General features: G+C 46.2%; 1 protein-coding gene across 3 annotated transcripts in view; it reads left to right on the forward strand.

The window, feature by feature from the left end:
• SLC25A40 (solute carrier family 25 member 40) overlaps nucleotides 1-17,717 on the forward strand; it is an 84,394-nt gene that overhangs the window by 56,002 nt on the left and 10,675 nt on the right. For all 3 annotated transcript variants that reach the window (XM_038391277.2, XM_043509378.1, XM_038391281.2), the window contains one exon: nucleotides 11,348-11,428. In XM_038391277.2, coding sequence (XP_038247205.1) covers nucleotides 11,348-11,428 — 81 coding nt within the window. The remainder of the gene's footprint in view (nucleotides 1-11,347; nucleotides 11,429-17,717) is intronic.

A 17,717-nucleotide genomic window follows, 5' to 3' on the forward strand; every position in this document is an offset into this window, starting at 1 on the left:
AGTGCATTCAGCATATAAATATCTGTTTTTCTCTATCATCTGGGGGCTGGATCATCAGTGAAAGACTCCCATTAACTTTAATGGCTACTGAATCAGGCCTTTACTGTGAAATAATCAAAGACTGAATTTACTTTGTTAGCAATCCATCTGTTATGAAACAGATTTGAGCAGCCTGATTCAGAATCATAAGTTGCATAGACGCTCTCTCCTCTAGAAAATAAAGTGGAAACAGTAGAAGTTTCTTTTAAAACTGTGGAAGAAAATATTCTTAATTTCAGGCTAGTAAAAAAAAGTTCTGATCACTTTGCCTATAGAATCATAGGCTGGAAGAGACCTCGAGGGGTCATCTAGTCTAAGTATTTCATTCTAGAATATCCCTGACAGGAGTTTTTCCAACTTGCTCTTAAAAATCTCCAGTGACGGAGAGTCCACAACCTCCTTTGGCAATTTATTCCAGTGCTTAGCTGCTCTAACTGAAGGTTTTCCCTAATATCCACCCTAAACCACCCTTGCTGCAGTTTAAGCCCATTGCCTCTTGTCCTAACCTCAGAAGTTAAGGAGAATAATTTTTCTCTCTCCTCCTTCTAACAATCTTTTATGTATTTGAAAACCATTATGTCATCTGTCTTGTCTTCAAACTAAACAAACCCAGTTTTTTCAATCTTCCCTCGTAGGTCATGTTTTCTAGATCTTTAATCATTTTTGTTGCTCTTCTCTGGACTTTCTCCAGTTTATCCACATCTTTCCTGAAATGTGACACCCAGAACTGAACACAATACTCCAGCAGAGGCCAAATCGGCACAGAGTAGTGTGGAAGAATTACTTCTCATGTCTTGCTTATGACTCTCCTGCTAATATATCCCAGAATGATGTTTGCTTTTTTTGCATTACAGTTACACTGTTCACTCATATTTAGCTTGTGATTCGCTATGATCCCTGATCGCTTTCTGCAGTACTCACTCCTAGGCAGTCATTTCCCATATTGAATGTGTGCAACTGGTTGTTCCTTCCTAAGTGGAGTACTTTGCATTTGTCTTTATTGAATTTCATCCTATTTACTTCAGACCATTTCTCCAGTTTGTCCAGATCATTTTGAATTTTAGTCCTATCTTCCAAAGCACTTGCAACCCCTCCCAGCTTGGTATCATCCGCAAACTTTGTAAGTGTATTCTCTATGCCATTATCTAAATCATTGATGGAAAATATTGAACAGCACTGGATCCAAAACTGATCCCTGAGGGACCCCAATCGATATGCCTTTCCAGCTTGACTGTGACCCACTCATAACTCTCTGGGAATGGTTTTCCAACCAGTTATACACCCACCTTATGGTAGCTCCATCTAAGTTGTATTTCCATAGTTTGTTTAGTAAGACTTTTGATACCGTCTTGCATGACTTTCTCATAAAGTCAAGATATAGCACATCTACCACTTCTGCCCCCATCCACAAGGCTTGTTACCTTGTCAAAGAAAGCTATTATGTTGGTTTGACATAATTTGTTCCTGACAAATCCATGCTGTTACTTACCTTATTATTTTCTAGGTGTTTGTAAATCGATTGCTTGGTAGTTTGCTCCATTATCTTTCCCGGAACTGAAGTTAAGCTGACTGGTGTAATTCCCTGGGCTGTCCTTATTTTTCTTTTTATAGCTGGGCACTATATTTACCCCTTTCCAGTCCTCTGGAATCTCTTCCATAACTTTTCAAAGATAATCGCTAGTGGCTCAGATACCTCCTCAATCAGCTCCTTGAGTATTCTAGGATGTATTTCATCAGGCCCTGGTGATTGGAACATATCTAACTTGTCTAACTAATTTTTAACTTGTTCTTGCAAAGCTAAGACTTAAAATGTAGATGGCCAACCAGAAAATATGGCTGTCCTAATGTTTAGGCTGGGGTGTCATTATCTCAAGCAAACTAACTGTTGTTGGTGGTGTGATCGTCCTAAGTCATTTCTCTTCAGGTTGCTTGTTCCATTTTGGACAATTGTGCCAAGGTTTTTAATTTTAATTCTTTTCCAGGGTGTGTCTTTCTTTGTTGGTCATATGTTTTATCAATTTAGTATATATTAAAATGTCACTGCAACCACCACTTTGAGTCAGAAGTGAGAATGTAATAACTTATTTTGAAATTCATGTAAGTAGTCTAGTTAGATTAATATCTAGTTTGAAATTTAGCTTTGCTTATCTAGAATAGCACTAGTTTAGTCTTTCACTAGGACTGGTTGCTGTTGCAGTTGAGTGTTCTCTGTGACTGCATCCAGAAGTGTGTTGTGTTCTGTGTCCCCTTTCGAGTCAGGGCTGGAAAGCACCTTCAGCTGGGCCTCATATTTCCTTCAATTGTGAAGAGCACTTTTGCCGCATATATGGGTGTGGGTTTGTTTTGATTAAGTCCCTGGTGGAAAAACCCACATTATGCCACTTTGGTGTTTATAGGACAATGAGAACAGTATGTCAAGAGCAAAATATTATGAAAGACAGATGATCTCTTTAAGATCTTTCTTAAATGTGGATGTGCACACAATGTTGTGGATTTAATAGTGTAAGTGTAATTTTAGAGGGAACCAGTGGCATAGGGCACTATTTTTTTTTCCTCCCACACTCAGTACCTGCATAAAGTGATCTTGTAGATTCAGTTTGCCACAATGGGCCATTTTTTTTTCTTGTTTTTTAAATCACTAGGCCCAGTGTTGCCTATTGTTCACTAAGCTAAAGATAACTGCACACTACAAAAAGCAAAGTTTATAACTAAGTTTCAGTATAGGTAAATATGCAGTTTGGTTTAATGGATTGGAACATCAGAATTAACACACTGTATGAATGGTATTGTCATGGTTACAGGGCAAGCTACATTTTAGACCCTTTTTAGTTCCTGTTGAGTATACCCTTAGAGTGACAGGTTTTACTACCTTCACCCCTCTCTGGGTGGAACTACATGGTTCTTCCAATCAAGAACTGGATCTCTGAGCATTTACCAACTGTGTTTGCCCAACAGGCCCAGCTTTGTTTGTCATCTGCAAGCCCTTTTCCTCTGGGCCCTGTGACAGCAGCTGATTCAAGTGAAACAAAAACTGTTTCTTCAAAGTATATCTATTTGTCAAAGGGTCTAGGAAAATGGGTTTGTGACCAGGGTCCGAGTGGGGGCCAGCTGAAGTGACTCGATTAGGGTGAATTGCAAAGAATAGGGCAGATGATTTCCAAAGCTGGTGGATATTTTCAATACTTAGATTTATACCAAGCCAGTATAAAGCAGCTTCTTTATTACCTCCCTGGTTGCCCAGAAACCAGCAACACAGTTCCCTCAAAGTAACCTAGCCTTAGGCCTCCATCCAGGTACTCAAATCCAATATGGTGAAGATTGTAGATAAATCTCTGCATTAAGCATCTTTGCATAACTATGTATCATTTTCATATGACTTTGTATTATGCCTCTTCATATAACCTTGTATTAAGTCTTTCCATATATAACCTCTATTTTCATATAACTTTGTATCAAGTCCTTTGATATAGGAACTTTGTATCAAATCCTTATATAGAAACTTTGTATTGAGCCTTGTTATAATGTTATAGCCCCTAAGGATAGTTAAGGTAGAAGAAAAATGTCTTCTCGCTAGGAGTAGAACATGATCTCTCCCCTTTTAATCAATTCCCCTGTTGAATGAATGAGGTGTGAATGAGTAAGGCGTGGAAGGCAAGCACCTCCAGACAGCTGCAACAGTTGGAGAGGATGGAAGCCAGACCCAAGAACAATAGAACTTGTCAAATTGGCTCATTAAAGAAGATCAGACATATAGATGGCCTTGGGAGTTAGAAGCGAGCACCTTCTTTTGAAAACACCCTCTTTGAAAATAAATGTGGCAGCATTAAGACAACACCCAGAAGGAAGCGCCACAGATGACCTACTGACACAGACACAGATTTTGTATCTGGTATAGATTTGCATGAGAGGGAAGCTGCTATAAATGTGAGGTGTCTTGCAGAGGACCCCAAGTCTCATCTTGTCAACATCAGAGCATCGATCTGGATCGACAGAAGCCTGGTTCCACTCCAATCCAACTCATCTGACCAGTGAAGTTAAGGGGAGCAACTAGTTGGTAACAACAACAAGACAGAGTGTGCTTGTGTGTGTATGTGATTGCATGAGTGTAATATATATCTCATGCATATGATACAGTATTGATTGATACATGTATTACCAGTAAATGTGGCGCTTTGCCTTATCCCCCCGAAAAGATTCTGTGCAGTACTTTAAGTACAACAAGATTTCTGAAAATTTTATTTCATCAAATAAAAGAAAAGTTTCTACCAATCTCAAAGGATTGGACATGTTACCTCCCAGGTTATTGAATATTTCAGATCTTTCCCAAATACGCACATACAGCCAATTCTTATTAACTAAACTAAAATTTATTTTAAAAAAGAGAGAGAGTATAGTTAAAAAAATCAATATACATACAGACATGAGTTCAATTTTTGAGGTTCAGATTCATAGCAAAAATGGTGAGCTTTGTAGTTTCAAAGAGTTCCTTTAGAATTTAGTTCAAATGTTATAATCCAATGTCTGATATCGCCTTCAGGGAGTACCAGCATAACTGGGACCTCAATTTTGCGACTCAAACTTCCCCGGATGAAGCTTAAGCAGATCTGAGATGAGAAGGATTGGGACTCAAGGATCTTTTATTTAATTTCAGGACTTCTTTAATAAGTCGGAGTCCCTCGGAACAATAGTAATCAGGGTGTCTTTGAAGTGGGTCAATCACCAGTACTTAGCAATACGAATTAACATAAGACAATTGCCTGTTCTTCCTCCATTCACAGATTATTTGGTATACATTTCAAAGAGAGAGGAACACAGAGATATCCCGTGTTTACAATTCATTTAAATGCTAGGATGATCTTCTTCTTCGACTGCTTGTTCATGTCAATTCCAATCAGGTGTGTGTATGCGCGCACGTGCACAGTAGCCAGAAGATTTTTCCCCTAGCAGCAAACATAGGGTTGGCCTGGGCTCCCCCTGGAGTCATGCTTCGTGGCGTCCAATATAGAGCACCCCCTCAGTTCCTTCTTACCGCCAGTGATGATAGCTGGAACTTCCCTTTGCTCTTCTCTTGTTTCGGCAAGTGGAGTAGCAGTACTTTATACGCTGTACATAGTTAGCTTCCACTAACTTGTATAGTTTAGTTTAGTAGTTTCTTTATAAGTTTTAGTTATGGGGGGTCCCACCTCTGTTTCCTTCCCCATTTGTTACTGGGGAATGCTGCAATCCCCGGGCTTTGACTTGCCAGATCTGCACGAAGCACATGCCAAAAAATGACCCTCCCCCCACACGTCCTGCTTAAGATGAGTTGGTGAGAGTCACCAGCTGCAAGATCTGTCAGGAGTTCTGACCGAGAACCATTAAAGAGAGGGAGCAGCATCTCAAAATCCTCCTTATGGCGGCAGCTGTCCAACCTCAGTCAGATCCAGACATCGGGGATCCCAGCATGAAGCACCCAGGATGCGGCACTAAAAAAAATGCCGGCAAGGAAGCTAGGCACCATCATGGAACCTCTCAGGGTAATTCCAGCCTTCGGCACCAGTGCCAACTGTTGGCGCAGAAGAAAAAGAGGTTGGAGAGTGGTTGATCTCACTCAGTAAAACCTAGGGACCAGCCACCAGTGGCACCTCAGTCGGGTCACGGCTCAGGAACTCAGAGTGGGGCCACGTTGACTCCTTCCCAAGCGAGGCAGTCGAGTCCAGGCCTGTCTCTCTCACTGCACCCATCAGAGCATCTACCACTCCCTTCCACCCCAGAGGCTTTTGAGGCGGCACAGAACCTATTGAAACTCACAGTGCTGTTCTCACCACCAAGAGAGGAAAATGTCTCGGCACCACAGGTTCCATCTTAACCCCCCCCCCCGCCCGTGCATTCTGAGGGCAAGCCGGCGATAATGGCACGCTGAACCCCATCACATTCAGCACCCATCTGCTCCAGCTCCTCCATCCAGAGAGTGCAGTCAGTCCCCTGCTTCTCTATGCTCTAACTCGAGAGGAGTAGTGCCTTCCTGGTCATCCTTCTCAGAGTTGGACTCATACCATTCCAATTATAGCAGGAGCAGAAGATCCTCCTCATGGCACCATAGGCGGTCCCACCGATGCAGTGGGCCCCTCAGTGGCAAAATCCATAGCATGTAATTTACACAAACCTTTTGGACTCCGTGGGCTTCCCATCAAGCCCTTGGTCAGAGCCAGGGGTCCCACTCGGGTGCAGCAGCATCAGTTGCCTCCGCGACATTGTTCCACCATGATTGCACCGGAGCCAGCGCATCAGGCTTAACACACTACACTCGCGTGCCATTCTAGCCCAACTACGTTGGCACCGGAGGTATCAGCGCCCCATTGCAGACACCTCAGCACCGATGCATGGCACCGGCACCACCCCATCATTGCACCAGCTGCAACGGCACCCACAGGAACCCCGGTATTCATGCTGCACCAGGCAGGCGCCGGCACCCACGGGGGCCCGAGGTCGGCACTGACACACCCGTGTCTGTCACACCTGCAGGACCAGACCAACGTACCGCTTTTTCCATGGGGTCCAGAGATCTCTCAGGTGGGGATGGTAGGGAGCAACCACCTACCCTGGTGGTCTCCTCCTCCTTCTCCTCACCAAATGAGGCACCAGCGGGCACTTCAGTAGCCCCAGCTCTGGAAGACTCCAGAGTGTTGCAACAGTTGCTGCGCCGGGTCACCAGGGTCTGGGCAGTAAGGCGGAGGAAGTTGTGGGTGATGCAGACCCTATGGTGGACATCCTGGCTCCCTATGGCCCTGTCCGTATCAGCTTACCACTAATAAAAAATGGACATGACCAAGACCCTTTGGCAGACTCCGACCTCGCTGCCACCTACGGCCAAGCACAATAAGCACCTCTATTCCCACCCCCAGCCTGATTCCCTGGTGGTGGATGCTGCTAATCATCAGGAAAGACAAGGATTTCAAGGCCCTTCGCCCAAGAATAGGGCTGCCAAAAAATTAGACCTTTTTGGGTGAAAGGTTTACTCCACAGGGGGACTGCAACTCCTTATATCCAACCAACAGGTCATCTTCAGCAGATACTCCTCCTACAATGCCTGCTTGGCAATGGCAAAATTTACGGAGTTGCTCCCCTCAGACTCCTGCGCTGAATTTTCAACTTTGGTTGAGGAAAGGAGACTGATCTCCAGGGCCTCCTTTCAGGCGGCACTGGATGGGGCTGATGTGGCAACCAGGGTTATGGCTATTGGTGTGGTCATAAGAAGGGTCTCATGGCTCCAGCTTTCTGGTCTCCCCTACGAGGTACAGCAAAGTAGTCAAGACCTGCCCTTTGAGGGTGAGAGACTCAGAGAAGACGGACAAAAGGCTGAACAGCCTTAATCATTCTAGAGCCACCCTCGGGTCCCTGGGCCTCTCTACTCCTTCGACCCAGTGGAGACATTTCCACCTATAGCCCCAGCAGTTCAGTCAGCAGAATCACCAAGACGGATCCAGCAGGAGAAATTGGAACGGCAGGAGAAGGCCACGCCAATATTCTGGCCAGAGCTTGGGACACCCAAGCCATCTTCAGGACCCAAGCCAGCCTTTTGACTGGCACAATCAAGGACAGTGTACCATACCTAACAATGGATCCACCCCGTCTTATCTTCTCATCCCGACTATCCCCTTTCTACTATGGTCCCGTAACACCTCAGACCGATGGGTGCTCCACACTGTAGAGTGGGGATATTCTATCCAATTCTGTGCCCTCCCGCCCTTCCACCCCCTTCCCCATCCCTCTTCAGGGACCCTTCTCACAAGCAGCTCCTTGTCCAGGATGTGCAGTTGCTCCTATTTTTAGGGGTGGTGGAGGAGGCTCCTCAGGAGCATGGGGGCGAGGGCTTTTACTCCTGGTATTTACTAATACAGAAAGCCAAAGTGGCCTCAGGCCCATCCTGGACCTCAGAGAACTCAACAAGTTTGTGAAGAAACTCAAATTCCATATGGTCTCTCTGGCCTCCATTATTCCCTCATTGGATCCAGCAGACTGGTATGCTACCCTCAACTTGAAAGATGCATACTTTTATATCGCGATCACTCAGCCCCACAGGAAGTACCTCGTGTTTTCACCAAGTACATGGCAGTCTCGCTGCGTTTCTGCGCAGGCACCGGGTACAGGTGTTCCCTTACCTTGACGACTGGCTGATCAAGAGCCGCTCTGAGACCCAAGTGGAAGCTCAGGTCAGATTCATTAGAGCCACCTTTGACAGCCTGGGTCTCCTTTTAAACAAAGTGAAATCGACTCTGTCCCCTGTTCAGAGGATAGAATTTATAGGGACGATATTGGACTCGACCCAGGCCAGGGCATACCTGCCGCAAGCGAGATTTCAGGCCCTGACCAATATCATCTGAGGCCTCAGTTTCTCACCACCACAGCAAGAAAATGTCTGAAGCTTCTCGGACACATGGCTGCCTGTACCTACATGATGCAGCATGCCAGACTCAGGCTTCGACCTCTTCAGTCGTGGCTTGTGTCAGTGTACCGCCCATCCAGGAACAGCTTGGACAGGATAGCGGTCCTGCCTCGCCCCATCCTCTACTCCCTCCTGTGGCAGCTCGACCCTCAGGAGGTATGCTCAAGGATCCCCTTTGCCAGTCTGCAGCTGTCTCTGTTGCTAGTGATGGATGCATCAGACTTGGGCTGGGGAGCACAGGTAGGAGACTACAGGACTAACGGTCTCTGGAATCAGGCAGATCTGGCTCTCCACATCAACATCAGATTGCTGAGAGCAGTGTGCCTGGCATGCCAGACCTTCCGGGCATACTGAACGGGACAATGTGATCAGTCATGATGGATAACACCACGGCAATGTTCTATATTAACCAACGGGGGTGCATGTTCCTCTCCCCGTGCCAGGAAGCCCTCATGTTGTGGAACTTCTGTGTAGAGCATTCAATGCACCTCCAGGCATCATACCTCCCTGGAGTACAGAACGAGCTGGCGGACCACCTCAGCACATCATTTCATGGCCACGAGTGGTCCCTTCACCCAGACGTTGTGATTTCAATCTTCCAGAGGTGGGCTTTCCCCAGATAGACATATTTGCCACTTGATATAACAGAAACTGCCAGCAGTTCTGTTCCTTCCAAAATCGTACCCCAGGCTCCAGCGCAGATGTGTTCCTCCTCCATTGGGGAGATTGCCTCCTATACACCTTTTCACCCAGTCCGCTATTTCACAGGGTACTCCTCAAGATCCGGAGGGAACAAGCTCAGGTCATATTGATAGCAACAGCCTGGCCCCATCAGCACTAGCCTTAGTGCTGCTCAGTTTGGGCTATCGCCTACATCTGAAGCAGCAGGGGCTTTTGTTAACATCAATAAGGGTGCACCTAGCTGCTATCTCGGCCTTTCACCGAGGCGCGGAGGGCCGCTCTGTGTTTGCTAACCAGCCGGTTCTTAAGAGGGCTTGATAGGCTATACCCTAACGTCAATCAGCCTGTCCCTGTCTGGGACCTCAATCTGGTCCTCTCTAGGCTCATGAGACCCACCTTTGAACCATTAATGACATGCTCCCTGCTCTACTTCTCTTACAAGGTAGCGTTCCTAGTAGCAATAACCTTGGCCAGGAAGGTGTTGGAGCTCATGGCCCTAACATCAGAGCCTCCCTACACCGTGTTCTATAAGGACAAGGTTCAGCTCAGGCCCCATCCTGCTTTCCTCCCAAAGGTTGTGTCACAGTTTCACATCAACCAGCACATCTTTCTCCTGGTATTCTACCCTAAACCGCATTCTAGTGGCAAGGAGCAGAGACTCCACTCACTAGATGTTCTCAGGGCACTAGCTTTCTACATCGAAAGAACAAAGCCGTTGAGAAAATCGATCCAGCTGTTCATGGCGATAGCAGACAGAATGAAGGGCCTACCCTTGTCCTCACAACGCATTTTGTCATGGATCACATCCTGCATACACGAGTGCTACAACCTGAAGGCAGTTCCCTCACTGCACACTCCACAAAGGTGCAGGCTTCGTCAACAGCATTCCTGGCTCAGATCCCTACTCAGGAAATCTGCAGAGGAGCGATGTGGACCTCCATACACACTTTTACCACACATTATGTGATTATACAATAGGCCAGAGATGATGTGGCCTTCGGCCAAGCAGTACTCCAATCAGTGGATGACTCCAACCCCATCTTGTGAGTCACCTGACTGGAATTTACACGAACAAGCACTCAAAGAAGAAAAAATGGTTACTCACCTTCTCGTAACTGTTGTTCTTCGAGATGGGTTGTTCATATCCATTATAATACCCCTTTGATGGAGTAGCTGGCAAGAAGGAACTGAGGGGATGCAGGGTCAGCAGGTCTCTATGTTGGACGCCATGAAGTCGCTAGTCCAGGGGGGTGCACAGGCCGACCCTACACTTGCTAGTAGGGGAAAAAAATTCTGGCTACTGTGCACGTGCACGCACACCTGATTGGAATGGACATGAACAACACATCATCTCAAAGAACAACAGTTACGAGAAGGTCAGTAACAATTTTTTAATCTCTTAATTATCTGAATACAGCATAGACGGGCTGTTGATTACATTGTTGACAACTACCCATATATATGTAAATACACAAAAACAAACATTATCTCCCCATATGTCTTTAAGGGTTGAATTTGAGTCATTTATTCTGCAGGATGTTTAACCCTTTCTGGCCATGCGTCACAGGGTTAAAACGGAGTTCTGTATGCGTTTCTTTACCTAGGCTTAACCTTTCTATCCATAGCTGAGTTAGGCCCAGAGTATTTCCATATCTGAATTGGGAGAGCTAACCTGCTTGCTGCAGTTCCTTTGTATCTGTCTGCGAGAGGCTCATTTCTAGCCACTACTGCTGACAATCCACTCAGTCCCTTTCCTTCCTGGGCCAACATCTTTAAGGTTTAGGATCACCTTTGATCCTAGGCTTTTGGCCTTGAGCACAGTAAACCAGGTCAGCCTTATGGAGCCAAGCAGGAGCATTCCCCAATTTATAATTTCCCCAGCCTTATCTTTGCCACTTTTTTTTCTGGTTTGCTTCTCCCTTAGCAGCCTCATTGGATTTAATTCATTGCAATCAGGCAGGATAATATTTTACTGATAAATTGAGGTGCATGCAATATTTATGAAATTATGAAATAACTCCTTCATTCTTCATCAGTATGGCCAACATTAATGTAAAACAGATTTAAAACGTGACTAAAATAAAAACAGCTAGTGCATTTCATTTTCAATTTCACTCTAATTTTCAAGAGTATTGCTTTTCTGTTGTGGTATTAATTTGTATACTGCTTAATTCACACTTTATTTTGTTGTACTCTATCTAGTATCACAGAAGAGGTCCACCTCAGCATGGACAGTAATGAAGAAAATTGTTGCTGAGCATGGGTTTACTGGATTATTCGCTGGTAACTGCTTTCATATATTTTCAAGAAAAAAGGAAATTAAGCGGATTTAATCATTAACAAGGTTTTTATAGAATCTATCATGGGCAAGATAAAAAATACTCATGTCCTTCCACATGAATGTTGTTAGCTGTGGAGCATTCATGAAAATAAAAATATATAAAAATATGCAATTCTAGCCAACTCTTAATTGAGAGATTATCAATTAACATGTCTAACAGTGTCTAAGAAGAGAGGTGGGTTATTTTTCAAGCATGTGACAATTAGTATGTAGCACATGTATCAGTTATATCAATTAATGTAGTTGTATGTATCAATTAATTATTTTCCAAAATTGTCACTGACAGCAAAGTAGTGTGCCAAGTTCTGCAACTAAAGAATTGTGAAAAACAAAACAAAAAGGTGTTTTACGTCCAGTTGATAGGGATAAAAGGTAGTTTTTGCAGGTGAAAATAGCTTTTCCAGCAGGTGAGAGATACAATTTGCAAAGCAAACACAGAACTAAGATAGACTGGAACCTGGAGACACTTAAGAACTCTGTTCTTGGGGGCAAGGGAGATCCAACTCTCTTTAGGGGCCCAGTGGAGGCCTAATTTTATTGTGGATTGAATGTAATTTATCTCCTACCAGTCACTACTACTTCCACATCAATGCTTAGGAACATCCAGCCCCACATGACAGCCCCTTTTTTTGATTCTACTTTTTCTCACTAATCCTTTTTGATATTTTCTGTCTTCAGGAAAAAAAGCTGCAGCTTCAACAGCCTTTTTTGTCTGCAGTCATAAGTGTTTATGGAAGTTTTGCTGAGATCTTGATTTGCAGCTGAGTAGAGGGGTGGTAGCTGGGAATAGAGTTTACTATGGTAAATCACTCTGGACAGTTGCTGGCTTGTAGGATACTGCGGGCTAATGAATGCCAGAAGGCCCAAAACAGAATCAGGAAGATTATGTAACATCATTGAAAGTTGGGCTTTTGTGTCATGATGCTCTGAGGGAGGGCTAGTCATATTATGGCCTTGTATTACTAAATCCACAAGACAGGAGTGGTGGTATTGGATGTTCCATATAACTCTGGAACATCAGTTTTCACAGCACCACTGACTTCAGTTTATTTGTTAAAAAGGCACACTATCAGAATAAAAAAAACATATTAAAAATCCTCATCTTTATCACATTAAATTATTAAAACACGTTTCTTCTTCAAGTGCTTGTTCATGTCCATTCTGTTAGGTGCACGTGTGCCGTGTGCATAGAGATTTTTCCCTCAATAGTATCCATTGGCCCGGCTCCAGCATCCTCTGGTGCTGCATGCTCAAGCGCTAATATTAGGGGCCCAGCTGGTCCTGGACCGTCTCCATTCCTTCTTGTCGCCCGTGACAGTCTCTGGAACAACTTCTCTTGCCTCAACATAGCATTCAATCAGTGGTTCCGTTTCCTCCTTTCTTTCTCAAGTTTAGTTACCTTCAGTTTTATTCTTTAGCAGTAGTGTGTACAGTTAGACTCCCGCATTTTGCTTAGAGCGGCATCGTCTGCCTTTGAGGTTGGGCATGCCCTGGTCTCTGGACTTCAAACCCTGTGCCTCTTGCGGCAAGCCCATGCCAGTGAGCAACCCACACTCCAGCTGTCTGAAGAGTCTGGGGGAAGCCCATGTGTGAGAGCATTGCCAGATCTGCCGTGAGTTCAAGTCTCAGACAAAAAAAGGACAGGGAGGCTACGCTAAGGGCCATCATGATGGAAGCTGTACTCAGACTGGCGTCGGAGCCAAGCTGGTCAGACTTGGCACCAAGTACCTTGACATCAGTACAGAGTGCTCCTCCAGCAGCATGGGTGTCTCAGCATAGTTCCCCTTTACCGGTGCTGAGAAAGAAGCACAAGAAACAATGGTCCAAGAGGGAATGCTCCCCGGAACCGAGGAAGAACAAGAAAGGGAAATCCAGCAGACTGCGAACTGCGTTGGGCCATTCCTCCACCCCCACTCAGCAAGTGACACCGTCAACTCCGCCTTGCTCACAGGTGCCATTGAATCTGATGAAGGACCATCCACTGAAACCTGGGGGACACCGTGGCATCAACAGGAAGCGGGATCACAATACTATCCACCCTGGAGGCCTTCACAGTGGCCAAGGACCTGATGACTCTCCTGATACTGCTGACCCAGATGGGACAACTTCCGGCACTGGAGAGATCATTGAGTAGAAGGAGGCATTTTGTCCCAAGCTCTAACTCTGCACCAGGTCCTCAGATACCTTTCCAAGGGAAACTGGCCCTGCCAACATCAGCGAAATTTCTCTGCTCTGGCACCGATCCCTGGATCCTCAGCACTGGCCAGCGGAAGCAAGACGTTTGACCCCCTCATGGTCTCCCCAAGCTGACTTGGAGTCAGAGGTGGAGTCCTGCACCCAGTCAAGGGGCTGTTACCCGTACCTGACTACATTCCACTCGATCCCCATGCACGCACCTGCCCCAGAGGGCAGTGGCCTATGCGGGTCCAGTGACAATTTTGGAATCCATGGGGATTCGTCCCAGTACTGGGGCTGCCTTCCAACTGTTCATAGTCAGTGGTGTCTGAGAGAAGGGCCCCTCCACCACACTATCCAGCACCTGATCCTGACTCGAGTACCGACACTCGGGAGTTAGGCCTGCGTGATGTGGTTGGTGCAGAAGCCTAGGAGATAGGTGCCCTCTTGGAACAGGTCTCCTCCTCCTCTTCCCCAGAGGAAGCTGTCAAGACTGAGTGGCTTGGTACTGCAGGATGACTTCAGTGCTCATCAGGAGCTATGGAAAAGGGTGGCTTCTAACCTGGGGCTAGAGGTGGAAGTGCTTAAAGAGTCCTCTACAGCCTGGTCAACATCTTGGCTGCGGCGGTCCCATCAAAGGTGACCCTAGCCCTCAACAAAGCCTTTATGGGTCTAGTCAGGTCCCTATGGCAGACCCATTCTTCTGGCCCAAGCTACCTTCCGTGCCCTGGGCCTATTGATAAACAGGCAAAAGTCTACTCTTGTCCCTTTCCAGAGGATAGAGTTTAGCAAGATGGTGCTTGATTCTACTCAAGCCAGAGCCTTCCTCTAAGAGGCTCGATTCCAGAAAATGTCAGCTCTGATACCCAAGGTCAAGGCCCACCCAGTCATGACAGCCCATTTTTGCCTCAAACTTTTAGGTCACATGGCCGTGTACACTTACATGGTACAGCATGCAAGACTGCACTTCAGACCACTTCGAACTTGGCTGGCTGGCCTCAGTGTACTCACTGAGCTGCCATCACTTGGACTTGGTGTTTACAGTTCTCTCCCTGGTCCTCACTTCCTTCCATTGGAGAGGTCCTAATCGGTGCATGCCTGCATTCTCTTTGACACCCCACAATGAGCAGTATCCGTAATTTTGGAGGGCTCACCTTTAGCACCTCAAGATTCAGCGCCTGTAGTCTCAGGAAGAGCTCTCCTTGCACATAAATGTCAGAAAACTCAGAGCAGTCCACGTAGCATGCCAGGTGTTCTTACCCCAGATCATGGGCAAAGTCGTTGGAGTGTTCATTGACATCATGGCAGCCATATTTTACATCAACAGACAGAGAAGAGTGCTCTTCTCCACCCTGTGTCAAGAGGCCATTCGCCTGTGGGACTTATGTGTGAAACATTCCATTCACCTTGAAGCTTCCCACCTTCCAGAAGCCCGGAACACTCTGGGCAGATCGTCTCAGAAAGTCTTTTTCTTCTCACCATAGGTGGTCCCTTCAAACGGATCCATCTTCCAGAAGTAGGGGTGGTTCTTCGAGTGCTTGCTCATGTCCATTCCATATTAGGGGTGTGTGCTCACTATATGCACCGGTGCCAGAATTTTTTTCCCTCAGCAGTATCTGAAGGGGACTGGCTCTGGAGTGATGCCCACATGGTGCCATATAAGGGACACTGCCACCTCTCCCCACCCTCCGTTCCTTCTGTTTCGTTCTCTGTTCTTGCGAACTTCGAAAACCTGTAATATAGTTGTATATAGTTAGTGGTTTATTAGTTATCCTAGGTAGTCATTCTCAAACACTTCATTAGTCCCAAATGGGACTCAGTCGGGGGATGGGGCATGTCCCAGTCCCCAGGCTTTAAGCCCTGCGATAACTGCAAATGGACTATGTCCATCAGCGATCCACATACCAGCTGCCTAAGGTGCTTAGGCGAAGGGCACATAAATGACAAGTGCCGTATCTGCAAGTCCTCTAAACTTAGCACAAAGAAGGAGCGTGATAGACGTGTGAAAGCACTCCTAATGGAGTAGGCACTCACTCTGGCACCAGAGCAGCGGTCCGACTCCACACTGACACCGCGGCCTTCATGCACAGTGCTCCACCAGCACCATCCATGAGCCAGCACCGCTCCCCCTCCACTGCTCTGGTCAAGAAGCCAAAAAAGATCTCCTACCTCCGCTAAGGGAAGGCAAAGGGCTGGGAACGAGCTATGACCCATGCAGCTCAATGCACCCTTCAGGAAGGTGGGCCACAGCTCAAGTCAAGCAGTGCAGCCCATCCCATACTTTGCCTGCGACTCCGGATAGCGGTGCAGGCCCCTACCAGCTTCAAGTGTTGACACCCGAAGCTCTTCAAGCAGCTCAGGAGATCCTGATGCTCCCGGTGCCGCCCACACTGACTCCAATGGTACCCCAGTCTTGGGGAAAATCCATGGTGGGACCTATGCGCGTGTCCCCGCCTCAGTGGCACCATTCCCTATCAAGAGGGACATCCCGCCATTGCTCGCCCCCCCCCGAAGCCGTCACGCCCCAGGACTAGATAGGCAGGCCCAGTGGAGCTGTAACCGTGCCTCAATGCTTCACAACTGAGGATGCCAAATTCAGGATGAACTGCTGAGAAATAGGGCAGATACACCCCAAGATTGGTCGCTAATCCCCCATAGGATATACCAAACCAGCAACAAAAGTAAACTTCTTTTTCACCACACTGACTGACAAGAAAACATAAAGGCAGTTTTCTCAGGCATTCCAGTTCTTATATCACCACCAAAAACACTGATTCAGAGATGAGTGGTTCTTTACAACCAGTCTCATTAAATAATAGGTTCTTCTGATCCCAAATGACCAGCCACACACCCAGGTCAATATATAACTTAGATCTTACCCAAATATCACGCTAATGCCAGTCCTTCAGTATCTAAAATCTAAAGGTTTATTCATTTAAAAAAAAAAGGTGAATTAAAATTGGTTAAAGGAATCAATACATACAGTAATGGCAAAGTTGTTGGTTCAGGCTTGAAGCAGTGATGGAATAAACTGCTGGGTTAAGTCAAGTCTCTGGAGTACATCCACAACTTGGATGGGTAATTTAGTCCTTTGTTCAGAGCTTCAGTTTGTAGCAAAGTTTCTCCAGAGGTAAAAAACAGGATTGAAGACAAAATGGAGATGTTTCCATGGCCTTTTATACCTTTTGCCATGTGGAGGGCATCCTGTTGTTATTTACTGTGGAAAATTACAGTAACAAAATGGAGTTTGGAGTTGCAGGAGCAGGTTACATGTTCATGCCCAATTTCCCTCAGTCATTGCAGGAAGCCATTACCTACATTCCAGACAGCATGTTTACATGACAGTCCACTCAGTGTAGATGGCCATCTCCTATGGTCTATTGTCAACCAAGTGTTTCTTAATGAGCCACTTAATTTGAATAGTCCCTTCAAGATGTGCTGGCTAGCTACCTTGTGGGCGGTACCCCAGGAGCAAACATTTGAAATCCAGGTATAGAGCCAATACTTATAACTTCAAATACAAAAATGATACATGCATACCGACAGCATAATCATCACCAGAAAATCATAACCTTTTCAGAGACACCTTAGTTGACAACCTTTGTACAAGATTTGCTGCAAACATATAACAGTAGTTGCAACAATGATCTATATGGTCATATTTTAATCGGATAACATCACAGGAGCCCCTCTTCGGTCTCCGTACAGGGACCACCGATTGAGGGACTGAAGACATATCTCGCCAGTAGATCCTCTGAGGCACGTGCTGCCCGGCAACAACTCCGGGCCCAGGCCCAGCTGTCTCCCAGGGCTTGGTACTGATCACAGGACTGTTCAGAGATCGCAGATTGCTGGGCCATCATCGCCCCTCTCCAAGCAGTAGGTTGCCCTTGTCAGGAAGATCCTCCCAGCAACCGGCCCATTTTAGCTCCCAGTCCCGGTCAATGTCCCTGTACCATTTGAGTAGCATGAGGTGTGGATCGCCGGGTCTCCAACGCGATCCACCAAACGCCATTGGTCCTCAAGATCCCAACCAAGACACCCGTCTCACTCAGA

Source organism: Dermochelys coriacea, chromosome 2 (assembly GCF_009764565.3).
Source record: "Dermochelys coriacea isolate rDerCor1 chromosome 2, rDerCor1.pri.v4, whole genome shotgun sequence".
In the NCBI taxonomy this organism is placed as follows: domain Eukaryota; kingdom Metazoa; phylum Chordata; order Testudines; family Dermochelyidae; genus Dermochelys; species Dermochelys coriacea.